Below are 17710 nucleotides of genomic sequence, written 5' to 3'. Positions count from 1 at the left end.
CTCTCTGTTTTTCTACTGCTATCTGCCTCTCTCTCTCTAGGGATCCTGTCTTCTCTAGCTCCCAGCACAGAGGTGGGCAAACTATGGCCCACAACCCACTTCCAAACTCTGGCCCCAAGGTCTCTTCCTTATTATTACTGGCCTGTTGACCCTGTTCTCCTTTTGTCTCCATGATCCCAGCAGTAGCTTAACTGGGATCCCCATCCCTAAGAGCTGCAATTGTTATTATTATTTATTTTACTTGATATACCGGATTCATAGCTTTGATTCCTTACCTCTCCTGGAGCTCTAACCATGGCCTGGCTCTCTGGACCCAATATCATTGCTAACAGTAGCACAGTTCTACTCTGGACCCTCCTCCTTGGACCACTGGACTTAACCACGGTGGCCTTCAGTGCTCACCTCCTATTTTCCAAACAACTCACTGTGGCAGGAAGAGAAGAAACAGTCTTCTTCTACGTTCCCCGTATGCCAGAATGGCCCCCACCACTGATGTCCTCTCGCCTTCCTTTCTACTCCTGTTGGACCACATCAGCCACTTATGGCTGATGTGGAAAACAATTGGTTTCTTTCATGCCTGACTGGACCTATTAAAGGGATATCACCCCGAACAAACAGGTAAAAAAAAAAGAATTTTCATTCTTAGCCCCTGGCTATATATATCTGTAGGGAGACTCCCTAAAATATGGCGCATTCTTGGATTCTGTATCGGTACAAAAGGCTCTGGGTGGGGGATGACCCAGGGATGACCATGCTTGCCTTGTTTGAGAAATGTGTTATAGACTTGTTAATGTAGTACTACTAAAAGACCACTGCATGGTGTTTTATATGAGTGAACATCCTATTCACGTGATAAAGTGGTGATGGGAAAATAGTATGTATATTCCTTTAAAGACTTGGGCTGTTGTGATTGGGTGATTCAGTTGCAGCGGGGATCTATACAAGGTTGGGGTTTTGGTGGGTTTTTTGCCCTATCTGCATTTGCCCTGCCCCGAGAAGGGTTGAGCATAAGGGACTTTCAGAAATGTGAACTTCTGGAGTAGCTAGCCTGTGGGCTTGTAGGCCCAGGGACCCTCCCAGTTGGGAGTCAGACTCTGTAGGGGTTCTTCCCCTCAAGGGGGAGGGCCCTGAGGACATGAAGGAGAGGTTTCCTCCTCCTCCTCCTCCTGAGGATCTTACCAAAGTGGTGAAATGGAGATGCCAGTGGCCGTGGTGTGCAGTGAGTTTCTTCCTCCTCCCAAGAGCAGGAATTGAGGAGTGGGTTGAGTCCAAATAGTGGAGTGTCCCGGAGAAGTGCCTGAAGTATAGTAATCTGGGAAACCTGCACTGGGAGCAAGGAGGTGGGGAAACCAGAGGGAACAGGTCAAAGATCAGAGGAGGCATGAGTAAATCTATGTGAATGGGAAGTGGCAGGTGGGCTTCTTTGGACGTGAATTTTAATATGGGTATGCTGGGGCAGGGAAGGAGAAGAGCTGTTGTGCTGGGGAATGTGGGGAGGAGTGCACTACACGTACAGTCAATGGGAGTGAGCAAGTTCTCTGCTGCCTGGGCCTGAGGGCCATATTAGGATATATTGCTCCCCACCTTGGTCGGTGAAGGAGTGGGGGAGTCACCCCCACCCCTTCTCACTAATCCCTCTATAGGACTGAAAGCCTCACAAAGACAAACCAAAGGTCTGATTTGTACAAAGGGACTCTACATTAAAACCGTGATTCCCAATTTTTTTGTGTCATGCACACCTTGCATAGGACTAACTACTAACTTTATCATGGCACCCCATCACCTTCCCTAGCCCCTACCCCCTGGAATCATCACACTCTCTTTTCTTCCCTCATTCACCCCCCCCCCCCCCTCCATGACCTTCTCTTCACTTCCCTCCAACCCCCACATCATCACCTTCCCCTATCTCCTTCCCTCTCTCCCCATCTCCCACCCCCTAACATCACCACCATCTCTTTTCCTCTACTCCAGTCATCACCTTCTCTTCCACCACCCTGGCATCATCACTTTCTACTTGCTTCTCTCTTCTCCCATCACCACTGGCATCATCACATTCTCTTCCCTTCCGTCTCCCCTACCTCCTCTCCAGCCTCATCATCACCTTCTCCTCCCTTTCTTCTTCCCCCAGTTCCTAGCATCATCATCACCTTCTCATCCTTTCCTTCTCTCCCCAACCACTGGTATCACCACTTTTGCTTTTCTTTCTTCCTTCTTCCTCTAACCCCTGATAGCATCACATTCTCTTCCCTTGTTTCTCCCCTCAACTCCCTCAGCATCATCACCTTCTCTTCTCCCTCTCCCCACCCTTTTTCATCAACACCTTCCCCTCCCTCCCCTCCCCCGGCATCATCACCATCACCATAACCATCACCTTCCCTTTCTTACCCTCTCCCCCAGTCTCCCGCCCCCAAAACACACACACTCTGTATCAGCAATTTCTCTTTCCTTCCTTCTCCCTGCCCCTTCCCAGGTTCTCCCATCATCTTCCCTTTCTATTCCACCAACACCCCCAGCTTCCTAGCACATTCAGCTGTCCCTTCTCCTCCATGTCCTGGAACTGATAGATTTCACCAGTAGCACTTACCTAGAGCTGTTTCTTTCTCCTCTGCCTATTTCCCTCTGCAGTCAGGACTGCAGGGGGCCAGCAGGACATGTGAGTCTACAGTGCCCCATGCAGTTTCACTTGTAGAGGAGAGCCAGCAGAGGAGAGAAAGCAGAAGCAGCAGCAGCAGCAGCAGCAAAGTGCTGCTCTCTGTCTCTCCCTACTGGTTGGAGGATATCTTGCAGGCCAGCTGTTATAGGGGAAAGATAAACTGAAGATTGCTGCCACACTGGCTATCAATTGGAAAAATGGTTTGTGGCACGCCAGTTGGGAAATACTACATTAAAGCATTCAGCTAAAACTATTGATTGGCACTACTGTTCATATAGGAGGCAATATACAAACTACTCCTTACATGCATACTTTCCCTTTGAAAACCGTCATGTGCACAAAGTGCACACAGACTTTGCATCTGCTTTTTATTATTTTCCAATCTTGCTCAAAACACGACCCTCGGTAATGCCTCCCCTGAATATGGCAAAAAGTAAAAGTGTATGCCTTGTAAAACAGTGCACATATTGTTAGCTACAGGGGACTGGTGAAAAATTCAAAACTGGCATTCTCCTTAGGTAAATATGTTTTGACCTACACTCATGCCGCTGAAAACTGCCCTCGTAGATATGTAAGCCCACTTACCTTCAGAAGGGAATTGAACAGATTGTTCGTCATCAGCTGCAATAAGTTGCCGAGAATTGGAAGAGGGGTTGGTCCGAGGGGCAGTTTGCCTCTTGTATGCATTGTCTTCATTGCAGAAATAAAAATGACACAGATGCAGAGAGTCAGGATTAGCGTCCCTGTTCCAGCGAGATCCATCATGAATTAACGCTTGTAACTTTGCAGAATTTACTGCCTATGTAGAGAGGCTTATACAGGGAAAGCAATACTGAACTGGGACTTTGGACCTGTGACAATCATCTAGATAAATAGAGCTAGTGAATTTTACAGTGCCTGAGATATTTAAGTTTAGGATAGGGTGACCAGGTGTCTGTTTTTTTGTTTTTTTTCCTGGACAGTCCTTTTTTTTCTCTGCCTCCATCTGAGAGTCCAGCCCTGCTGCTCTCCTGCCAGGCAAAAAAAAAAAAAAAAAACCCCAAAACCTCAGGTCAGGGTGGACAAGCTGCAGGAGTGGGTGGGAAGAGCCAAGAGTCAGTAGGGCTGTGTGGGACACGGTAGGCAATGGGAAAGCACCGTAGACAGTGAAAATGAAAACAAGCTCGGGCTCATGAAGGAAGGAGGATGATCAGGGGAAGCTCAGATACAGATGTTTACTGGCATGACAATTGTATATGTGTTGCCCCGGTAATATATATGTATGTCACATGCAGAGTTGCATAGATATGTTCCAGGGAGGATTCTGAGAACAAATGGTACAGCAATGTTGGAGCTGCCATCTAGCTGAGACTGTCATCTACAGCAAACACGTGGCAGAGCATTTTCTTTCGCAGCCCCCTGCATGTGGAATAGTCTCCCATTTAAACTGAGAATTGATAAGGATGTAAAAGCATTTAGGACACATTTAAAAACACTTCTTTCTCAAGAAGATTTTAAGTGATTTTATTATTGAATTGGTTTTAATTAATATGAAAGTTACATATTGAACATTATGAATGTAAACCTGTAACCCTCCATGTACAAGTGTTTTGGAGGAGGCAGGATATAAGTATTATAAATGAAGAAATACATTTCAGAAGGGGGTGGCTAGGAGGGTAGACAGTGTAGTTTTTAGGTTTTGGTTTCCGAGTGAGGAGCTCTTTTTTTTATTTCCTCTGTTTTGAGTGAGGGCCTTGCTGGCCTAGCTCATAATTTGGAAGGAAGATTCCACACAGTGAATCCCTGGCATGTGAGGATCTGTCCACCAGGTTTTGATGGAGAGAATTTTATTGAAAACCTGGCTGTCCAAACAAGCCTTCACATGACCCCCGAACACCCTACAGCCACGCACAAAATTCCCCACACACCCTTAAACCCATGCATAAAGTACTTGCTTTCTTCCATCTCTATGACTATTATCATACCAGGTTCAGAATTATTTTTAACTATTCCGTGGATACCATACTGTACTTGTTAGACTTTTTGTTCACCATACATTTTAAACTGTTTGTATACCATACATGTTAAACTTATTGTTATGTTACTTTCTTGTTATGCTATACCTGTTAAAACTATTGTTACTATGTTCCTGCTCTCTGCATTCCCCCTTCCTCCACCAATCTCTTACCCCTCTACTTTTTCATCGGCCCTGTTATACCGATAAGTTTTTTAAAGAATTTTGTTCAGATGTAATTTCCTTTCATTCTCCTCTTGTCATAATGTAAACTGAAGTGATGTGAAAACGAATGTCGGTATATAAGAACAAATAAATAAAATAAATAAATAATTAGTAGTTAAAGATTCGGGATTTTTTTTTGACTGAGGTGAGAACCTGACACTGGAATAAGGACTTCTCCTGATCTGGTGGCCTGGGGCCAGGACCATGTGCTGTATTCCTTTCACAGTCAGGGAAGGATCAGTGAAGAGTCATCACTTTAGAGGAAGTTTGGACTTTGAAAGTTTTCCCTTTCGACAGTGAGGAAGTTTAGCCACTCTTCCTCACACAGAAGCTGGGTTTTTGAGCATTCCTGCTTTTACAACATCAGACCTTTCCTCAAGGGGAAGTCACATCAGGAGAAGTCTGGAGTACGAATCATGGAGTGAAGAGACAAGATCATTGGAAACCCACAACTGGATCTCCACATAGGCCAGAGTTTTGAAGAACTGGACTCATGAGGACCTCAGGTACGATTTTTCAGGTCTAAGGGGATCCCCCTAACAGCTAGGGTTTCCTTGCCATGCTGGAACACTTGCCAAGTTGCCATTCACATTAGGAGGGGTAAGCATCATCCTAGACTCTAGTACCAGGGACACATATACAGAGGAAAGAAAGAAGAGTACAAATTGTAAGCATACCAATGTGAATGCAGCTGTAACTTAGAGCCAGTTAATTCTTTGATTGGGCATTCATTTATTTTTTAAGCAATCATAATAAAGTTTAATTTGAACACCAAACTGTGCCCTACCTGTTCCCTGAAGCACCATCACCTTTAGAGGGCATAGTAACACACAGAATGGAGAGGATTCCACTAAGCCACCTGGGTCTTGAGGTCATCCTTCCCCCCAGTAGAAAACAAACCACCCCTGGGGACAAAAGCATGAGGAAAGTGATAGTGGATTTAGCTCTGAGATACAAATTATTTTATGGCCCCTTAGACTTAGGATGCAGTTCATCCACTAAAAAGGGGTTATATAAAGTTTTTCCTGCTCATTCTTTTGTAGAAAGCCTTTGATTTTCTCTGTCAGCTCTGGGAAATGTGCATGTCTGATATTTTTGTATTTTGCAAAGCATAGGAAGAAATGTATTTCTATTTTCCTAGAAAGTGGTGAAGGTTGCTTTATTTAGAAACCTTTTCCCATATTCTGTAGCTGAATTCTGGGTATTCCATTTCCTCATTTTTGGTTTTGCATGAGTTCTCTCTGACTACCATATCTATTATCACATTCAGGAAATCAAAATGGTTTCTCTTAAGCATATTTTCTCTTGTGCTGATAGCTCTTCAAATCTGATTGAGGACTTTTGTGGACAAACCACCCTAGTATAATCAACCATCAAATAAGGTAGAAGGAGTTGAAGAAAAAGAACTATAGAGCAGGTGCCATGGTAGTGAGTTCTTTATGGTGTAATAAGAGGCATGACAGGTAGGCATATGGAAGCAATTCCCCTACAGTAATATTAGGGGTATGGCAAGTAAGTAGGAGGCAGTAAGTCCCCTATGGAGGAATAAAGAGCATGGCAAGTAGGCATGTTGCAGCAAGTCCTCTATGGTGGTCTTAGGGTTATGGCAGGTAGGCATGAGGCAACAAGTCAACTCTTATATTCTTACATCTTGCTCCCTCAATTCAGGACCCCCCCGGGCCTCTTTCCCACTACTTCTCCTCGCAATGTTCCCCCCTCCCTCCTGTCCTCCCTCTCTCCATCCTCTTTTACTCATCTGTAAACCCCCTCTCCCCCTGCTTCCATATTTCTGTTCTATCTCCCCTGTTTTTACTCTTCTGTATTTTCCTACACTCCATGCTATCAAATTCTCCAAATAATTACCTCTGTACATAGAATTCAGTTGCTCAAATAACTATTCGCTGTACTTAAAACACATAAACCCTGTTATCCTTGCTCTTAGTTACCTTACGCCCCTCCTTATAATAATTCGCACTTATAAAACGTTCTATATAAAGAGCTTTAAGCTAAGTCAAGGTTATGTCTCTTCGTATGTATATATAGTTCATGTTTCTCACTTTAAACTAAGTTAAGTTCATGTTTTGTTCGCATTTATAATTAGTTCATATTACTCGCATTTATCAAGACTTCTCTGGAAAGCATTTATAAGCTAAGTTCATGTTTAATGTAAACCGATGTGATACAGTGAATGTTGGTATATAAAAACTTTTAAATAAAAAATAAAGTCACCTATAGTGAAATAAGAAACATGGCAGGAGGCATGTTGCAGCAAGTCCTCTATGGTGGTATTAGAGATATGACAGAAAACAGCATCTTCCCAAGACAATGTCTACAGTACATCTAATGCTCAATCTTCAAGATTAGCATCACTGGATTCAGAGAAGAATGATAGGCTAGATCACTGTGTTATGTTGTCTCTGTGCTGTGGTCACTTTGACAACAGGTCACAGCCTCATATATAACTCACTGGGACGGGTTGGCTACTAACTTGTTATATAGTTACAATTACTAACTGACACCTATTCTCCATTGATTTCTATGGCCCATAGACTTCCATGGCACATAGAAATGAATGGGAAACTAAACAATGGGATGAATAGGATTCATTTAATTCATGGGACCCTCTTCATTCATTTCAGAGAACCACAAAAAAAAAAAAAAAAAAGCAGATTAGATTCTATTCATTTCTGAATGCCCATTTGTTTTAAATGAATGCACATTCCTTCTGGGTTATAAAGAAATAAGCAAGCTTGATATAGCTGTGACAAAGTACTCTTCATGTGCAAAGCATAAAAATATTTTTTTAATTGAGATTAGTTTTTTTCAGTGCAGTCAAAACCCATTTCCATGAAGCGATGCTTACAAATAATGTCATAGCAAAATCAGGTGCTGTGAATTTTACAATACAAAGAACAACTCCAGATCACAGAAAAGACATGAACTGGTGCACAAAAAGCCAGTACCAGCTGAGTAAGTTAGAGGACAAAAGTCTGTGTTATGACAAACTAGCCGTTAAGCCCGTAACAACGGGCTACATTAACCTTTTTTTTCAGTCCATTTCCTTATCCCTCATTCTCCGCTCCCTCCCCCCCCTCCCCTCAGTCACTCTCTCCTCTCCCCCCTCCCCTCAGTCACAACCCCTTCGGATGGCACAGATGGAAGATCTCCGGGGGAGGTCCCTCCCTCGTGCGCGCCGCCACCGCTATTGGCCGCCGCCGTTACTGCTCGTGCTCCTCGCCGTGCCATTTTGGTTACTGGCAAGCTCTGACCGACGTGCTGCCTGCGCATGCGCGGTAGAGTTGCTCTCTAATGCGCATTTGTGGCACGTCGGTCAAGCTTCATTTATCTAGTAGATAATGAGACATTCAAGAGGATTATTCTTCCATAAAGTAGTACACTTTATCTCTTAATCTACTTTAGGAGCATAATTTAATTAACAGTTTAGCTAATGTTGAGTATAGTCATCACAAACTATTCTTCAGATGTACTGTAAAAGGAATTTCATGGTTGATGTCAGAAATGAATGTCACAATATCAGCTATGGAGAATAACCACAAACAGAACAAAACCAATATGTATGCATTCATATTATATCAGAGACAGCGTGAATACAACATTTATGAAACACCACCAAGGAGTATAGGGCAGATAAAAAGTTAATTCAAATCCACTGAAACCTTGCTCATTCTTTTAGCTCCCAGAAAATTAGGAAAAAAGGGTCTATGAAAGACATTCATATTCATAGATAGTAGCAGCAGAACCCCAAACCCATAATTTGGACTACTTCAAAAGTTCAGTGATTCTAGATTTTGAACCTTGTTGTAGGACCAGTCAAACTTCTAAAGTAAAGAGAATGCTTTAGAATATCATGGGTTTGCTGGCTATTGGTTTGAGTGGCAGGTGCTCTACACTGCCATGTAAAAGGTTTCCGGTTTGATCCCTGGGTTAATTGGACCCGGGAATTGGGGATGCTACAGAGGCAGCATTCTCATTACTTAAAGGTGGGCAAAATATAAGAGGGTGAATACAACACAGCAAAATGAGATAGCACCTTTTACTCTATCATAGAATGAAGGATCATCCTCAGATTATAGAAAACATCCAATGGTTTATTAAAAGCAGAAAGATTCTCAAAAACTTAAGGAGCACAAATTGTGATCCCCTGACATGGACCCATGTGCTGCTAGGACTGCGTTGGGAATGTCATCAACCTAGAAAATAAAGGAGCAAAAAACCTTATGCTAACAGATTCCAACAAAGGTGAAAAAGAGACTGGCTGAGCAAAAGCAAGTGACAGCAGCAAGGGTACGTACCTGAAATAAAGAATAAATATTGGACTATCAAAAAAATTAAAGTTTAATAGTCTCTTTAAACCATATATACAACAGATGCCATAGTTTTTAAAAGCAGGGGAAAACCTTCAAAAAAGTCGCCAAAAGGTCACCTGACATGAAACAACTTAGGCTTTCTCCATTTTTTTAATGGCTGGCGGGTGAGCTCCACCAGCCATCCTTGGCTGTCTCCTTCAATCTTTGGCAGCCGGTGATATCAGCTCCTCCTGTCACCTGGGCCTTTTCCATTTCTTGGGTGGCAGGTGGGCTCTACCAGCTCCCCTGGGCCATCAAAATTTCTTCAGCGGAATGAGCTCTGTCAGTTGCCCTGCACTGGCGCTAAGAACATTATTAAAACTCACGGGCTGGCACTTCATGATTGCTGCTCTCCAATGCACGATATTAACAGCTCCAGCCCATGAATTTTAAAATTGTGCATGGCTGAACATTGGCTGTGGGTGGGAGAGATCTTACCTGCGCACGAGCAGTTCTGGAGAGGTGCAAAAATCCAAGTTTGTCCATTAAAAAACTGCCTATCATTTGTGATACACTAGTTAACCAACCCTGGGCTAGGGGTACTACTACTACTACTACTACTATTTAACATTCCTATAGCACTACTCGATATGTGCAGCGCTGTACAAACAACAGATAAAAGGAGAACTGAGCCCTCCTCCCTGGACATTGCCCGGTTCGTTCCCAACCTGGCGCCTTGGGGGGGGGGGGGGGGGTTGTTCCCGGCCGTTCTCCGCCGCCGACTTCTCTCCTCTTGCGCAACCTAGACGGGAGTGGCAGGTGAGCCGCATGGCATTCCAGCGGCATGAGAATTCCCGCGTGATCTCGTGGGGCTTTAGATGCCATGAGCGGGCACATCGTCAGTGCGGCAACGCACGCATCATCAAGGAGGGACTTCGGCGCCTCGTGATGACATGCTTGGGCGTAACTTAAAGGCCCAACCGTCATCTGGGGAGCCATTTTCGATGGCAGCAGTGGCATCCCCACCTTCCCACCCCCAGTTAGTCCAAATATTAATGTTAGATAGCCATACCAGTTCTGTCCCACAGGTAGTGCAAGTGTCCTATGTTAGATAATCGTACCTGCTATATTGTATTGTTTTGTTATGCTGTTGATGTCACAGCTTTGGGTTTGATGTAAGTGGGGAACAAGGAGTTATACATGTATTGAACCACATAGTTGATGAGCAGCTAGTCTGAATGTTAATTATGGCTAACTGGAAAAACGTCTTTGCCATGGTGTCTAGAAACATGGCATCTTTTCTCGCAGGGATACTGGAATGTGTCTTGGAACACTTTGCTTTTTTCAAAGCTGATTCCCTTACTGCAGACTCATGAAGGAGCTGTACCTTTTGATGTCTTATCGATCTTGTATTTGAGATCTCATTTTCTTGCTGCTAGTAATGTAGATAAGGGCGTCTGCCACATCCTTCTTTCAAATTCCTGTAGTACTCTGTGAAGTGGAACAGCAACAACTTGTTTTGTGGTTTAGATATATTTTATTACACCAAATATTTCTTCCCTTGCTTCTGAGTCCTCCTGTAAAGTAAATGGAATTGCTTTTGCCATTTTTTCACTAAAGCAGGTTATGATATATCCTCCGACAGAGGTGTACTTCTGGGAGGTGATGAAAGACCAGTGGATTCCTCAGCATCAGAATGGTATGAAGAAGAGGAATGTAATGACTGATTCCTCCTGTAAGTCAGACAGCACTATGGAGTCTTCACCTTGGGATTTGCTGCCTTATCTGCTCCATAATAGATTGGGACTACCAGGGCTAACCCACCAGTGTCAAGTGCTGTTTCGCCTCAGGATTTCCAGATCCTGCTAACTGGACCTTCACACCATAATTCATCAGAGTTACTAGGCTGACCTGCTGATGTCACACAATACTCTCACATGACCTTTGGCCGTTTTTTCTGGTGGGGGGAGTAGGAAGGAGGGAACCAGCTACCGGATGGTACTCACCATTCTCACAAAATCAAGAAAGAACTATCAATCAGTCAGTCTTTTCCAATTTACAAATAACTTTTATAACAGTAGCATCTCAGCCTTAAAGGCAGGAATCTGTTCTTCCTAACAGCTCAGTAACAAATTTCCTGACTGCATAGTAACATGCCCTAACCATCATAAACAAACCAAAAGACAGAGAGAGAGAAGCCTCACCAGCATTAATTTTAAAAAATTATAATTAGTAGCAAGGCATTTTCAGAGATAAGTGACACCAAGGAAAAGAAAAGATGCCACTTAAGTTCCACTTATCTGGCTAAATAGCACTGAACACACTTTGAATATCGGGCCCAATGGAATTGGAAAGCTTTTTTCATTTGTCTTTTCACATAATAAGAGAATGAAACACTACTTAGTTTGCCTAATAAAATGAAAGTTATGTAGCTGCAACAAAAAGATTTTAATTCTCTATTCTATTCTAAACCTTATGACGTAATAAAAGTAATATATTGGCAGGTAAGAGAAATGATATGAAATGCCACAGCTAAAGGAAAACTGAGCCATGCTTGACAAGAGTATAGTGTGACATTGTGACTTGGTTTAAAAACTCAATTAACTTTTTATGTGAGAATTTATGTTACAGAAATTAAAAAAAGCATTTCTTCAACCATCTACTATGAAAATGACAAGAATGAAGAAACCCCTCCCCCTCTCTTTTATTATTTTAAAAACTTGGAAAGAGAAAAATCACTCTAAGCTTTTTTTTTTTTTTTTTATCTCACACACAATTACTTAATATGATGTAGGTGTTTTTATGAGAACATGCTCAAAGAAGACTGAGCTCATACAGAATATATCAATATATGTATATAAGGTGTAACTTGTAATTTAAATGAACTAGTCATGTAGAAATTTTTTTTCCAGGAATCAAAGATGAGGTGGCTTATCCTCATTCCCTGTCCTTGTTTAAAGAAATAATCTAAATTACATTTTTGCTTTTCTGAACAGAGCTGTGTAGGGTTTTTACAATTTTTTAAAAACTTTTTCATAAGTGATTTTGCATTTTTGTTTGGAATTGTTTTTTCCCCCTTCCCTTCCTTTTTCACTTTTTGGGAGTTTATCCAATGTCTTATATGTGAAGTCTGTATGAATGAGCTTTGTCTTATATGTTGTTTGTTGTCCTGTGGAATGGAATTTGTGAGCAGGAAGGGAAGAACCAGGGTTGTGGGGGAGAATGCATGAATATATTAAACTTAGGCTTTGGGTTGGGTTTTTTTAATTTCATAGGGATATTAACCACAGACATTTGGGTCAATAGGAGAGGGGGAAAAAGGGGTTATATATTATGCAGCTGCTTTTTGCTAAAATAGGAAATAGCATTTGATAATTTAGAAACTTCAGTGTAAATAATTGTGCTTGATTCCCAAGTCGCATGTACTGGCTACACAATTTGGAAATGTTTTGCTTTCTCATGTTCAGCAATTTACTTTGTGTTTCTGAAATATGTAATCAATATTCTATGAATGCTACATATTATCTTGGTTTTCACATGGCTATGTATTTCTTATTATGACAAATATTCTTCTTGTACATGATTGCCTTCCTTGGGTTGCTGGTTAGGTCAAAAGAAATCTTGGGCATTTGAATGTTATCACATGGAATCCAGATGTCAAGAGTGGGGAGATAGATGGGGAAGGTACACCTAAGTTTAACTGTTCCAGATACATACAAAATATAATAAAACAGATTTCAGCATGGCATGGAAAAGCATCCAAATAACTGTAGATATGCATCTCAGGAGAGTACTGTGAAATTCTACTAAACAAGCCATGATGAGCAAAGTAGGTCTGATACTGAATTAAACCAATGAAGCATGACCATGAACTCTGTGAGCTGGGCATCCCCTAAAAGTTAGATGTACCAAACACCAGCATATAATACAAACCAGGAAGATTGCAACAGAAAACAGGAAATGCTGCCAACCACTACAGAAGGTCCTAGTAGTATGGAGGCATGCCCTGCTAAAGATTTCAATTTGGCTAGGCTTAAGGAGCAGCTAAACTTCAGATGAAATAAAGCTTAGATGGAGATAAGATGTTTCAGTTTGGGGGTTATTTGACCAATTGCACATAGTGGGCAATGAACTAATAAAATTAGCTTTTCTTGCAAATATGATATTAGCCCTGGTCTTTTATATTTGTTAGTGCTTAGGAGACAGTGCTTAATGCATTTAACTACCAAAAAAAGTTATTACAATTGATTTTAATAATGCTGACACCAATATAACCATAGATTAGGAAACCTTTCAGCCAGCAGATGTCAATGTGAGTCCTCTGAGTCCAGGAGGTGGAATGAATTAGAACTGCTTAGCCTAAGTCTGACAGTTTAGCTAAGGATGTAATCAGAAGCTAGGCCATAATGGACTCAGGGTTCTCACATTGACACACATCACATGACAGTAACAAGTGTGAAAACAAAAGAAGTAAATACCAGATGTGCAGGATCTATAGTGAGGGAGTAGGATTTGCAAGAGAAAGCCAGTATGTTTTTGGAAAACCACAAGCATTTTTCAAAACATAGTTTCAGATGCACAACAAATGAAAAGGGTATAACTAATAGAGACAGGGGAAGGAAATGGCAAAGGAACAACAGTGAGAGAGTATCCTTACCAACAGAAGCCACTCAGCTGCCCTAACCATAAGAAATGTGTTTGTATTACATTAATAATAAGCACGACTTATTCTGGTTTCCAAATTATTTATTTATTTAAAAATGTATCTACTGCATAACCAGTAAAATTTATAATAAAAGTTGTTTACAGATTTAACAAACACAAATCCAATATAAAACCAATTTCCTACAATACTTTACATATACAAGCTGCCAACTGCCACTACCACCCACCCAAGACCCCACCACTCCACAAATCATTATCCCAATTCTCCACAGCATCAAAAGCTATAGTGTGCCAACTCAAGAGTATGAGTGAGTGTGGCATTGTATTTTCTTATGTAGTGGATCCTGTTGGAAAGGGAAGCCCAGGGAATACTGATCTTTGGTGTCTTGAAGTGGAAGATCTCACTAGGGAAGTGAAGCCTGGGAGATAACTGGCCCTTTGTGTCTTTGTTTTTTTTACCACACCCTCACAATGAACCTGCAACAGTCCATGTGGGTATGTGAAGAAACGGAAAACAAAGTGTCTTATCAAATGTCATATTTGGCAGTAGCAGAAATAGGACTTGAATTCGAGTCTCTAGGTGCCCAGACCATTAGTCTAGCCACTAGGCTATTCTATACAGATACTGAAAGTAACATTCTTGAATATCCATGGAATGTGATACAGTGTAGATCATGCGGAGTGACTGGAGATTATATAGAGATATTAAAACCACCATTTAATCTCTGTGAACTATGGTCAAGCACCCTAATAATAAACAGTTTCCATGAAGAATCTTGAAAGTGAAATTATTTACCTGAGTAAACCCCTCTGAAGAACTTTATAGCAGTGGGAGGTTTAGGGAGGTCTTTATAGGACAGTGATTGATAGGACTACCTTCTAGGGATGTGAATCGTTTTAGGACGATTAAAATTATCGTCCGATAATTTTAATATCGTCTTAAACCGTTATGGAACACAATACAATAGAGATTCTAACGATTTATCGTTATAAATTGTTAGAATCGTGAGCCGGCACACTAAAACCCCCTAAAACCCACCCCCGACCCTTTAAATTAAATCCCCCACCCTCCCGAACCCCCCCCCCCAAATGACTTAAATAACCTGCGGGTCCAGCGGCGGTCCGGAACGGCAGCGGTCCGGAACGGGCTCCTGCTCCTGAATCTTGTTGTCTTCAGCCGGCGCCATTTTCCAAAATGGCGCCAAAAAATGGCGGCGGCCATAGACGAACACGATTGGACGGCAGGAGGTCCTTCCGGACCCCCGCTGGACTTTTGGCAAGTCTCGTGGGGGTCAGGAGGCTCCCCACAAGCTGGCCAAAAGTTCCTGGAGGTCCAGCGGGGGTCAGGGAGCGATTTCCCGCCGCGAATCGTTTTCGTACGGAAAATGGCGCCGGCAGGAGATCGACTGCAGGAGGTTGTTCAGCGAGGCGCCGGAACCCTTGCTGAACGACCTCCTGCAGTCGATCTCCTGCCGGCGCCATTTTCCGTACGAAAACGATTCGCGGCGGGAAATCGCTCCCTGACCCCCGCTGGACCTCCAGGAACTTTTGGCCAGCTTGTGGGGGGCCTCCTGACCCCCACGAGACTTGCCAAAAGTCCAGCGGGGGTCCGGAAGGACCTCCTGCCGTCCAATCGTGTTCGTCTATGGCTGCCGCCATTTTTCGGCGCCATTTTGGAAAATGGCGCCGGCTGAAGACAACAAGATTCAGGAGCAGGAGCCCGTTCCGGACCGCTGCCGTTCCGGACCGCCGCTGGACCCGCAGGTTATTTAAGTCATTTGGGGGGGGGTTCGGGAGGGTGGGGGATTTAATTTAAAGGGTCGGGGGTGGGTTTTAGGGGGTTTTAATGTGCCGGTTTTGCGATTTTTCGATTTTTCGATTTTTCACGATTTTTCACGATATTTTACCCCCCCAAACGGCAACAATACGATTCCCTCCCCCTCCCAGCCGAAATCGATCGTTAAGACGATCGAGGACACGATTCACATCCCTACTACCTTCCTCCAGAGGGGGTAGGCTTGATAATACAAAAAGGTGCTGACCAGAAGGCACAGGGGAAAAAGAAAACTTGAGAGACACTAAGAAAGTCTGCATTCAGTTAAAGAAGCTAAAAGGGTTGAAACATGGAATGTGTGGGTCTTCTGGAGGAGAAAAACAGGAGCCCTCTCCAGTACAGACTGGAGAATCAGCTAAGGTGATAAGGACACTCAGAACAAAGGGACACCATCCTATCCTGGGGAAGTCCTCAGGCTGATTGTAATAAGGGAGAAGTTTTTTCTATTCTTCATTGGGGCTGAAAAGAAGGAAAAGCCTCAGTGACAACTTGAAAGGGAAGAGACTTCAATCTAGGACTATACTCAAGAGATCAGAAAAGTGAGTAACTATCTGGAAAATCTGTGATCCTGACTGAGAAAATGTTTTTTTCTTGTGCTTTTGGTATTTTTTTGACTGATTTGCTGGTTTGTCTTCTGAGCTTTTCCTGCTCTGTGATTACTTTTTGGACTTAAAACAAATTATTGTTTTCTGTTTAGAACACAATCCAGGTGTAGATGGTTGTCTTGGTGTGCGAGTCTCCCCTTAGGCCCCATAGTATTTTGCTATGCCTTAGTGGTGGGAATCTGGTTCTAGGGCTGCAGGTAGGCTGATGTTGCTGGGGGTGACCATCAGTAAAGGGGGCAGGGGGTTATATCTGTAATAAGTGTTCGCTGAGGACAGAAATACCACAAGCCACACACATGGGTCCAGTACAGAGGATTTTTCTAAGGTTTTCTAGGGAAGCTTTCTAGGCATGAATTGCTGTTTCTCAAGTGCTGCTATACCCAGAGTGATTCAGTTTGTTGGTTAGTAAAGCTTAGAAGGAAAAGTGTAGAGATAGCTAGATTGTGTGACTCATTGCACTGCTGTTATCAGGGAACACCTATTACTGGTAAGCAATTTTGCTTTGTCTGATGAAAAGAAGGTGCAAGAGAGCCAAACACAAAGCAGTCCCTAGCTACAGGTTATCATTAACTAAAAAGGTAAAGACAATACAAACAACTGCCATCAGGTGAACATGAAAAAAATATATTTCTCTAGAGGGAACTTTCAGCTTTGTCTTTTTTCTTTTTATTGTCAGTAGAACAAGGAACATCAAACAGGAAGATGATAAACCATTAAAATGAGCTGGAAAGGAGGGGGCTGGACTTCTAGCATCCCAACCAGAGGACATGTCAAGACAATAATTAATGATAAATGTGTAGATTGAACGCCACATCACAGTTTTGCAAATCGCTTTGAAGGAGGTAGCACTTAGTCACTAATATCATCCTGAACCTGACTGTATAAGCCTTTGAAAGGCCAAGGCATAACATTTTTCATATCGGGTATTTTTTTTTTTTTAATTGTTTCATTTTAATGTTTATTCCAGTTTGGTTTGTTTGTCAACCAAAATAATCATTAAAAATAAAACAAAAAAGAAGAAAAAATAAATCAAAACTGGGTCTTCTTCACCCCGCCCTCCCCCCCAATCACTTTGCAAGAATTCTTAGGATGCCCTTAGGTTCCTCCATTCCCCAGCCCTGCCAAGATCCTGGGGCCCAGGCTAGCCAGCTGGGCTGAGCTAAACCCAGCCGGAACCTCCCTGGCTACTCCTACCCCACTACCGTCTCCCTCCCCAGAAATCAGATGGGGTCAGGAACCTCCTCAGTCCAGACATAAGAAAGGGGCAGGAGCAATGTCCACTTCCTCCTGCCTTTCCAGAATCCAATATATAATTGCAAATTTGATACATGGTGATGCTGATTGCTGGATAAATACGGTCCTGACAATCTATAGATCCATACAATCCCTCATATCTGCGAATAGAAATCTTTTTTAGAAGTCTCTTCT

General features: G+C 42.6%; 1 protein-coding gene and 1 long non-coding RNA gene across 2 annotated transcripts in view; both read right to left on the bottom strand.

Moving 5' to 3' along the window:
• The window catches only part of LOC115095302 (cytochrome P450 2G1-like), a 53619-nt gene extending 50204 nt beyond the window's left edge, over nucleotides 1-3415 (bottom strand). The window contains exon 1 of the mRNA XM_029608801.1: nucleotides 3239-3415. Coding sequence (XP_029464661.1) covers nucleotides 3239-3415 — 177 coding nt within the window. The remainder of the gene's footprint in view (nucleotides 1-3238) is intronic.
• A 10491-nt stretch (nucleotides 3416-13906) lies between these two features.
• On the bottom strand, nucleotides 13907-17312 carry LOC115095301. Its single transcript, XR_003857742.1, has 2 exons — nucleotides 15841-17312; nucleotides 13907-14719 (listed from the first exon to the last, which is right to left on the bottom strand). It is a non-coding gene; the product is annotated as an uncharacterized LOC115095301 (long non-coding RNA).
• Between the last annotated feature and the right edge of the window lie 398 nt (nucleotides 17313-17710).

This window comes from Rhinatrema bivittatum, chromosome 7 (assembly GCF_901001135.1).
Source record: "Rhinatrema bivittatum chromosome 7, aRhiBiv1.1, whole genome shotgun sequence".
NCBI lineage: Eukaryota > Metazoa > Chordata > Amphibia > Gymnophiona > Rhinatrematidae > Rhinatrema > Rhinatrema bivittatum.
Note: the sequence above shows the minus strand (reverse complement) of the source record. Positions and strands in the feature narration are given on the sequence as shown.